This window comes from Peromyscus californicus, unplaced genomic scaffold (genome assembly GCF_007827085.1).
Source record: "Peromyscus californicus insignis strain IS unplaced genomic scaffold, ASM782708v3 Scaffold_3__1_contigs__length_106647218, whole genome shotgun sequence".
Taxonomy (NCBI): Eukaryota; Metazoa; Chordata; class Mammalia; order Rodentia; family Cricetidae; genus Peromyscus; species Peromyscus californicus.
The window spans coordinates 20252574-20262996 of NW_026294551.1; the positions used below are offsets into that span (position 1 = coordinate 20252574).

Genomic DNA, 10423 nt, shown 5'->3' on the forward strand with positions numbered 1-10423 from the left:
CTCCAGCCCTAAAGCTTTTTCTACAGCTAAATGAAATATAGTCCTTTTTTTTTCTGTGGTGAGAGGTAAAGCAAGGTCTTACTTCGTTTCCTCGTGTGGCCTTGAACTCCCTAATAGCTCCGGCCAACCTTGAATTCGGTAGTAAATCTCCTGTCTCTGTCCCCTAAGTACTGTGCTTACAGGCTTAAGCCACCATGCCCTGTGGAATAACCTTGGAATAGTTGTACATTCATATATTTGATTGTATGCCAGTTGGTAGGAAGATACATTAAGAAATAAGTTTGGAGCGGGCGATGGTAATCCCACACTTGAGAGGCAGAGGCAGGCAGATCTCTTGAGTTCCAGGACAGCCAGTGATAGACAGAGACCCTGTCTAGAAGGAAGAAAGGAAGAGGGCGGGCACGAAGATTGGAAGGACCAGTGGGGTGGCTCAGTGGGTAGAGTTTGTTCTTGCCACTGGGACTAATGACTTAAGTTCAAACCCCAGAATCTACATGGTAGATAGAGAGTACCAGCTCCAACCTCTATTACAGGCCATTGGAATGCACACACACACACACACACACACACACACACACACACACACACACACACAGAGTAAATAAATAATCGTAATCTTAAAAGTAGAGGGGCTAAAAAGGTTGCTCAGTGGTTAAAAGCACTAGATGCCCTTCCATAGGACCTGGATTCAGTTTCCAGCTCCCACATGATGGCTCACAATCTTCTATAACTCTAATCCCAGAACATTCTGATGCCCTCTTCTGACCTTCAAAGGCACTGTACACATATAGTTCACAGGCATACACATACAAGCAAAATATACACATAAAATAAAAATAAAATGAAAATAAAAATTATAATTAAAAAAAGGTTGGTAATAGGTTAAAGCTGAATCTGTGAGAAGGTATTGGTCAAGAATTTGAGTTGGGAGGACTGGAGAGATGGCTCAGAGATTAAGAACACTGGCTGCTTTTCCAGAGGACTTGGGTTCAATTCCCAGCACCCACATGGCAGCTCACAACTACCTATATCTCCAGTTCTAGGGGATGGAGCACCCTCACACAGACATACATGTAGGCAAAACACTAATGCGCATAAAATTGAATTGTTTTAAAAAGAATTTGAGTTGTGAGATAAGCCTTTTTGTAGGGCAGATAGCTTAAGAGATGAAAATAACTAACTGGCCTTGGTAATTTAGTGTGGTACTTTAATCAAATGAAACTTTGCCTAGCTCTGCTCAACAAGTTCCATTCATCAGCACATTGGTAGGGACCAGCTACTCTGAATCTTTGAGACCTACCTCTGATGAATGGAAGAACAAAGAAGATGAATATTTTACAAGCTCTATCATAACTCTCTTACTTTTTTCACTTTCTGAACCACTGTATAGTGCGCCTGGAAGCGGCCCCATGTTCAGACCAACCACAGTGGCCGTAGATGAAGATGGTGGGGAGGAGGATAAAGACGAGTCATCAGCAAACAGTGGTGCAAGTGCTGTCCCTTCTTGTGGCCTTGGATCTGACTTCTCCACAGACAAAGGGGGCTCCTTCACTGCAGTACAGATCACCAATACCACTGGACTGGCACAGGCTCCTGGGTCAGCCTCCCAAGGTATCAGCTTTGGCATTAAGAATAATCTGGGGCCCCCACTGCAGAAATTAGGAGTTTCATTTTCCTTTGCCAAAAAGGCTCCCGTCAAACTTGAATCAATAGCATCTGTTTTCAAGGACCATGCAGAGGAAGGGACCTCTGAAGATGGAGCAAAAACTGATGAGAAGAGTTCTGACCAGGGAGTGCAGAAGGTGGGAGACCCTGATGGGAGCGGAAACCTGGATGGAAAGAAAGAAGATGAAGATCCTCCAGATGGAGGGTCCCTTGCCTCAACACTGTCCAAGTTAAAAAGGATGAAGCGGGAAGAAGGAACCGGAGCTACAGAGCCAGAGTATTACCACTACATCCCCCCAGCACACTGCAAAGTCAAACCTAATTTTCCCTTCTTACTCTTTATGAGAGCCAGTGAACAAATGGAAGGTGATCATAGTACACACTCAAAGAGTGTCGCAGACAACAAAAAAAGCAGTTCTCCCAAGCCTAAAGGTTGCAGTAAGGCAGCAGCAAGCCACGGAGCAGAAAAGACAGTTAGTGAAGTCTCTGAGCCACAAAAGGAAACCACTGGGGCTGAGCCTTCAGAACCTGGAGACAAAACTGAGACAAAGAAGGGCTCAGGAGGGGTTACAGGTGAGCACAGTGTGGGGAGTCACGAGACCGCAGAGGGCCAGATGCATGAATCCAACCCGAAAGAAGTTTCTCAGGCCACCTCTTCGACAGCAATAGCAGGCCAAGGACCCAAACATCCCACTGGTCCGTTCTTTCCTGTGTTGAGTAAGGATGAGAGCACTGCCCTCCAGTGGCCATCGGAACTGTTGATTTTCACCAAAGCAGAGCCCTCCGTTTCCTACAGTTGTAACCCCTTGTACTTTGACTTCAAACTTTCCAGAAACAGAGATGCCAGAGCTAAAGGGACAGAAAAACCAAAAGATGGTGCAGGCTCCTCAAAGGACCACCTCCAGGGCCTTGATCCTAGAGAGCTGAGTAAAAGCAAGGAGGGGGACCAGGATGTAGTGCACTCCTCAGAAGGCAGAGTGGATGAACCTGCTTCAGGGGCTGCCTGTAGCAGCCTGAACAAGCAGGAGCCTGGTGGTAGCCATGGGTCAGAGACTGAAGACACAGGAAGAAGCCATCCTAGCAAGAAAGAACCATCAGGCAAGTCCCACAGACACAAAAAGAAAAAGAAACACAAAAAATCCAGTAAACACAAACGGAAACACAAGGCGGACTTGGAAGAGAAAAGTTCTAAGGCAGAGTCTGGAGAGAAATCTAAGAAGCGCAAAAAACGAAAACGAAAGAAGAACAAGTCATCAGCCCCACCTGATTCTGAACGAGGACCCAAACCGGAACCCCCTGGGAGCGGTAGCCCTGCACCACCAAGAAGACGGCGCCGTGCCCAAGATGATTGCCAGCGACGGTCCCTTCCTGCTGAAGAAGGAAGCAGTGGCAGGAAGGATGATGGGGGAGGTGGGAGCAGTTCCCAAGATCACAGTGGAAGGAAACACAAAGGTGAACCTCCAGCTTCATCCTGCCATCGGAGAGCTGGCACCAAGCACAGCAGCCGCTCCAGCCATCGGAGCCAACCCAGTAGTGGGGAAGAGGATAGTGATGATGCTTCTTCTCACAGGCTGCACCAGCAGTCTCCATCCCAGTACAGTGAGGAGGAGGAGGAGGAGGAGGAAGAGGAAGAAGAGGAGGAGGAAGATGAAGACTCGGGCAGTGAGCATTCTCGTAGCCGCTCTCGATCTGGCCGTCGCCATTCCTCACACCGTTCCTCCCGGCGTTCTTACTCGAGCAGCTCTGATGCTTCTTCAGACCAGAGCTGCTATAGTAGACAGCACAGTTACTCTGATGACAGCTATAGTGACTATAGTGACCGATCACGCAGGCACTCTAAGCGCTCTCATGATTCAGATGATTCAGACTATGCCAGCTCCAAACACAGGTCCAAACGACACAAATACTCATCCTCTGATGATGACTACAGCCTCAGTTGCAGCCAGTCCCGAAGCCGATCCCGGAGTCATACTAGGGAGCGCTCAAGATCCCGGGGCCGAAGCCGCAGCAGCAGCTGTAGTCGCAGTCGAAGCAAGAGGAGAAGTCGCAGCACCACAGCCCACAGCTGGCAGCGAAGCCGGAGCTATAGCCGGGAGCGCAGCCGCAGCACCAGGAGTCCTTCCCAGAGATCAGGCTCCAGAAAGGGGTCGTGGGGTCACGAGAGCCCGGAGGAGAGGCGCTCTGGCCGACGGGATTTCATTCGCTCAAAGATCTACCGCTCTCAGTCTCCCCACTATTTCCGATCAGGTCGGGGAGAAGGTCCTGGGAAGAAAGAAGACGGCCGAGGAGATGACAGTAAAGGAGCAGGCCTGCCCTCCCAGAACAGCAGTACCGGCACAGGAAGTGACTGCAGTCCTGAAGATAAGAACTCTGTCACTGCCCGGCTGCTACTAGAGAAGATCCAGTCCAGGAAAGTGGAGAGGAAACCCAATATGTGTGAGGAGGTGCTGGCCACCCCTAATAAGGCTGGGCTCAAATACAAGAACCCCCCACAAGGTTACTTCGGGCCTAAGCTCCCCCCTTCTCTTGGTAATAAGCCTGTCCTTCCACTGATAGGGAAGCTTCCAGCTACCCGGAAGCCCAGTAAGAAATGTGAAGAGTCTGGCTTGGAAAGGGGTGAAGAGCAGGAGCAGTCTGAGCCAGAAGAAGAGTCCCCAGGGAGTAGTGATGCTCCATTTGGGCATCAGTTCTCAGAGGCAACAGCTGGTCTCTTATCAGACCCTCCTCCGGAAGAGCCAAAGTCTGAAGAAGCTACTGCTGATCACTCTGCGGCTCCGCTAGGCACCCCAGCACACACTGACTGCTACCCTGGGGATCCAGCCATCTCCCATAACTACCTCCCTGACCCCAGTGATGGAGATACCCTGGAGTCTCTGGATAGTGGCAGTCAACCAGGCCCTGTGGAATCCAGCTTGCTACCTATAGCCCCAGACCTTGAGCACTTCCCCAGTTACGCACCTCCCAGTGGAGAACCTAGTGTTGAGTCGACAGATGGGACTGAGGACGCTTCCTTGGCTCCTCTAGAGAGCCAGCCCATCACCTTCACCCCTGAGGAGATGGAGAAGTACAGTAAGCTCCAGCAGGCTGCACAGCAGCACATCCAGCAGCAGCTTCTGGCCAAACAAGTAAAGGCCTTTCCAACCTCAGCAGCCCTGGCCCCAGCCACACCAGCCCTGCAACCTATTCACATTCAGCAGCCAGCCACAGCCTCTGCCACCTCCATCACAACTGTTCAACATGCCATCCTACAGCACCATGCTGCGGCTGCTGCCGCTGCCATTGGCATTCACCCTCATCCTCACCCCCAGCCACTTGCCCAAGTACATCATATTCCCCAGCCCCATCTGACCCCTATTTCCTTGTCCCATCTCACTCACTCAATCATCCCTGGCCACCCTGCCACCTTTCTTGCTAGCCACCCTATCCATATAATCCCTGCTTCAGCCATCCATCCCGGGCCCTTCACTTTCCACCCTGTCCCACACGCTGCCCTCTACCCTACCCTGCTTGCACCACGGCCTGCTGCAGCAGCTGCCACCGCCCTCCATCTTCACCCTCTTCTTCACCCCATCTTCTCAGGTCAGGACCTGCAGCACCCTCCCAGCCATGGTACTTGAGTTGGGATTTGTAAGCTTAAGTTGGGCTAGGGAAGGTGACCTGTTCTTCCCTGGGGGTGTTGAGCCATTTAGTCCAGCAAGTAAAAGCTGGCATGGGCAGTGTCTTGACAGCCAAAGAAATGAGTTTTGGCTTGCAGGGATGGATTTAGATTCGAGGTTTGCTTTGGGTTTACTATCAGGGATATTTTCCCCTTTCTATTAGTTCCTCCCTCCCGTGTTTCTACGCTAGGGAACACCAGTAAGTGCTACCCACACTCCTCTGCAGCAGACTGTCAAGTATAGATACTTCCTGCCTCCCTCTACTTTCTAGTCCTCTGCTCTTCCCTCTGTAAGTTTAAAACATTTTCCTCCTCTGATGGGTTGTCACCAAAGCACCTGCCTGCCCTGGGCCCATCTGGCCTTGCCCTCCTCAGTGCCACGAGGAAAGCCAGGCTGTCTCTTCAGCGGTGGAAACTCCGCCACTTTGGGCAGTGTCTTTGAACAGCGTTTGGTGACGTCATCCCAGGTGAGGTGGAAGAGGGAGTCTAACCTAGAACCAAAAGCAACTCAGGCTGCAATTTAATCACTTTCCTTACAAACGGAGCCGCGCATTGGGCGCTACTGTCCTCATGCCCCTCGTCTCAGAAGAGGCATCTACATATCCCAGAAAAGAAGATCCTATCATGAGTAGAAGCTATGCGGAACAGAGTCACCATGTGCTTCCCAGAAAGGAGCTCATGTCTGGAGGGTATATTTTCTTCTGTTATGTTGATGTTTTCTTCTTAATTTATAGGATTTTTTAATGTAAAATTGCACTGAACTCTATAAACGTAAATGCTGCTTTTTGTAGCCCATATTAAAAAGGTTCCGTATTTGTAGTATACTGCAATAATATTTTTTACATCCAGCTCTTTAAGTGATCCTTGTTCTGGTGGCTTTCTGTAAATATGTTTGCCCTAGTTGAATTAAGAAACTTTAAAGGTTATAAAGTTAAAAAAAAAATAAAGTATTTGTTTTCTGCTAGATGCAAAAATGACTAAGCATGTATATTTTATCAAGCTCCTGTATTTTTTGAAGTTATGAATTATAAAAATGTTACAACTTCTTTTTTTTTTTTTTTTTTCCCCGCTGGGACAAGTGTTAAGTAATTTGCAGTAATTGGTTCATCCTGCACTGGGATTTTTGAGATAATGGGCAGCAAGCAGCTGCAGGCATCAGGAGGATGCTCCGTTTCAGTGGTCTCCCTGGTATGCTTTGTTAGACAGAGAAACAGTGGACTCCATGAGAAGGGGAAAACTGATTCAACAGCTTTATTCTCTGGCAGCAGTGACACTCGGTGACTGTCTGAGAGAGGACCCTTGGTTCCCCTGGGGACCTCGTTCCGGACAGTCTGTTTGCCTTCCTAGTATTTAGCCCCCTCTGACAATTTTTTTAATGTGCCTTTTGGGTTGGCTAGAAACTACAATAGAAGTAGACCAGAGGATAATAGAGTTGGGACAGTTTTCTCTCTTTCTGTTGGGAGGTGAGCACGACGTTTACAGGGACATGGAGGTCTTTGGCTTCACGGTTGTGTGCCGTCTGCCCAGCTCGGTTTCAGCAGTAGAGGCTCCTTTTTCTTTTCTCCCGTGACACTGACCAGAAGTGCATCAGTCCCTCTTCCCTCTTGCCTTCCTTCACCCAGGCTCTCAGCCCTAGGTACCACTCTGACCCAAAGGTGCTTGTCATGCAGGTCTCATCTCCTCTTGTTAGTGTTCTTCTTGTGACTAGAACTGGGTAAGCAGTCAGCTGACAAGGTAAACAACCCTACTTGCCTCGGCCAAGCTTCTCTATTCATGCCTTCTAGAATCCCCAGAAGGGAGAGGTTTTGAGTTTATGAGAAGCGAGTGCTGGGCGAACGAGGCGCTCGGCTGAGCCTTTCCTACCTGCTCAGTCCTCGTCTGATTCAGAAGTATCACTTTTTGGATAAGTAGCCCCGGAAAAATGAAATCATCGATTTGAAGTGAAGGGACTCATTTTCCTTGCTTTCAGCCCATGTAAATATTTAAATAAAACAATACAGTATTAACATTTTGTGCTGCTTCCCGTTAGGTTGTAGATTGAGCTGCACTCTGGCCGCCTCTCTGCCTTCCTGGAGGCAGTTCTCTTTAACTTCCAGAATAGTAGTTTTAAAACTTCAGAAAAAAAAAAAAGGAAAAACAAAATAACCTATCCTTACTTACAAGCATAACAGATTGTATTTAACTTTATCACATATGATAGAGATATATATGCTGTAAAATGAGGGAAGGAACTTTCTAATAAACCAATGCTTTGTGGAAACTTAGCGGAGTCCGTTGTCATTGTTCCCACTTCCACTCAGGCTGGGGCAGGTTGGAGATGTGGGTTATAAACAATGTCTTGTTGGAAGTAATTAAATAGTAGATCCTTCTAAACCAGGTGGAGATACTTGGAATTGTTCTTCTGGGAGCTTGGGTTGCCTGAGGGTCTTTATAGTTTACCTCCAGGGGAAGACGTGTGTGTTCTGCCCAGTCGTGGCCAGATGACTGCTGATGTGCACTTCTTTAAGAGCAACAGAATTACAAGATTCCTCTGGCCTTTGCCCTCCAGGTGTAACTGAATTACCAGGCTTGAATTACTGTCCTCAGCCCCTGACCACCTCACACCAGGAAATCACCTCAGGAGAGCCTGGGAAGCTGGCGTGGAAGGTGGACGCAGTGATAGTTCTCCTCTTCCTCAGCCTTTTAGAGTTGGGTGATGGCTGCCTCCTTCCTTCCTTCTATGTAGTTGTGTGATCTCTACCACAGGAAGGCTGAGTGCTCAGAACTGTTTGAAATAGTAAAGATCTGTGTTCTAAGAAAGGATTAGTGAAAAGGGGCTGGAGAGTTGCCTCAGTGGTTAAGAGTGCCTGTTGTTACAAAGGAACCGGCTTCAATTCCTAGCACCCACATGGAGGCTCACCACCTCCTCGGGCATCGGACATGCTTGCATGCAAAACACTCACACACATAAAAATTGTAAATATAAATCTAATTTTTTTTAATGAAGTGAATTTCTGAGAGCAAGGAAGGCAGCAAGCAGAAGAGACAGGGCTGCATAGCCTGTGCTGTGTGAAGTCTGTCTGCGTAGCCTGTGCTGTGTGAAGTCTGTCTGTCTGCGTAGCCTGTCCTGTGTGAAGTCTGTCTGTCTGCATAGCCTGTGCTGTGTGAAGTCAGTCTGTCTGCATGGCCTGTGCTGTGTGAAGTCTGTCTGTGTAGCCTGTCCTGTGTGAAGTCTGTCTGTCTGCATAGCCTGTGCTGTGTGAAGTCAGTCTGTCTGCATGGCCTGTGCTGTGTGAAGTCTGTCTGTGTAGCCTGTCCTGTGTGAAGTCTGTCTGTCTGCATGGCCTGTGCTGTGTGAAGTCAGTCTATCTGCATGGCCTGTGCTGTGTGAAGTCTGTCTGTCTGCATGGCCTGTGCTGTGTGAAGTCTGTCTGTCTGCATGGCCTGTGCTGTGTGAAGTCGGTCTGTCTGCATAGCCTGTGTTGTGTGAAGTCGGTCTGTCTGTCTGCGTAGCCTGTGCTGTGTGAAGTCAGTCTGTCTGCGTAGCCTGTGCTGTGTGAAGTCTGTCTGTCTGCATGGCCTGTGCTGTGTGAAGTCTGTCTGTCTGCATGGCCTGTGCTGTGTGAAGTCGGTCTGTCTGCATAGCCTGTGTTGTGTGAAGTCGGTCTGTCTGTCTGCGTAGCCTGTGCTGTGTGAAGTCAGTCTGTCTGCGTAGCCTGTGCTGTGTGAAGTCTGTCTGTCTGCATAGCCTGTGCTGTGTGAAGTCGGTCTGTCTGTCTGCGTAGCCTGTGCTGTGTGAAGTCTGTCTGCATAGCCTGTCCTGTGTGAAGTCTGTCTGTCTGCATGGCCTGTGCTGTGTGAAGTCTGTCTGTCTGCATGGCCTGTGCTGTGTGAAGTCTGTCTGTCTGCATAGCCTGTGCTGTGTGAAGTCTGTCTGTCTGCATGGCCTGTGCTGTGTGAAGTCAGTTTGTCTGCATGGCCTGTGCTGTGTGAAGTCGGTCTGTCTGTCTGCATGGCCTGTGCTGTGTGAAGTCTGTCTGTCTGCATAGCCTGTGCTGTGTGAAGTCTGTCTGTCTGTCTGCATAGCCTGTGCTGTGTGAAGTCGGTCTGTCTGTCTGCATGGCCTGTGCTGTGTGAAGTTGGTCTGTCTGCATAGCCTGTGCTGTGTGAAGTCGGTCTGTCTGCATGGCCTGTGCTGTGTGAAGTCGGTCTGTCTGTCTGCATGGCCTGTGCTGTGTGAAGTCGGTCTGTCTGCATGGCCTGTGCTGTGTGAAGTTGGTCTGTCTGCATGGCCTGTGCTGTGTGAAGTCGGTCTGTCTGCATGGCCTGTGCTGTGTGAAGTCGGTCTGTCTGTCTGCATGGCCTGTGCTGTGTGAAGTCGGTCTGTCTGCGTAGCCTGTGCTGTGTGAAATCAATTGCTTTGTTCTGATAAGGGCTCAGCCATCTAGGCTTGAAACACGAAAGTACTCCCTCTTTTACACCCTTGATGACTAATCCAGACCTTGTCAACCATTTCTATTCTTGTTGCCACAGAAAATTCCACCTCACCCATACCAGCTCCTATCTGATTATTGCAGCATTTTCCTGGCTGACTTCCCTGACTAGGATCTAACACTCTGCCCCAAGTACGTTTATCAGCTTTTCAGAACCCGAGTGCCATTCATTTTATATTCACTGTTTCCAGTATAATTGTGAGCTCTGAGAAGATAATCTAATTCTTATAGCTCCTTTAAAACAAAACTCCTTCAGGCATTCTCTGTTAACCTTGCTCAGTGCCAAACAAACTATGATAGAAGCTTGATGGTTGCTGACTAAATGAAGCCAAAACAGAGCTAGGTTCATTGAGGGATTTTTAGGACCTCAGACTGATGGAATAAGAAAGTGAGAATATTACCAATCCTCGATCCACTTTCAGCAGGGAGATAACCCAGTTCTGACACCAAAGGAATGCAGTCTGCAGTCCTCTCCCTGGCCCAAATCTCATCTTCCCTCCTCCGGTTTCTGCTTTTAATGAATATCATAGTCCACCAGCTAACTGGGGACCAAGCCTTTGGATTACCTTGGCCACTTCCAGCTCCTGATTCTGTCCTTAGCTGCAGTTTCTTTCTTGGTTTTTGGAGACAG

General features: G+C 48.9%; 1 protein-coding gene across 11 annotated transcripts in view; it reads left to right on the top strand.

Annotated features, from left to right (window-relative positions):
• The window catches only part of Gpatch8 (G-patch domain containing 8), a 73176-nt gene extending 65592 nt beyond the window's left edge, over positions 1–7584 (top strand). For all 11 annotated transcript variants that reach the window (XM_052759489.1, XM_052759494.1, XM_052759493.1 and 8 more), the window contains one exon: positions 1391–7584. In XM_052759489.1, the coding sequence (XP_052615449.1) occupies positions 1391–5282 (3892 nt within the window). In that variant the 3' untranslated portion in view covers positions 5283–7584. The remainder of the gene's footprint in view (positions 1–1390) is intronic.
• The last annotated feature ends 2839 nt before the right edge of the window (positions 7585–10423 follow it).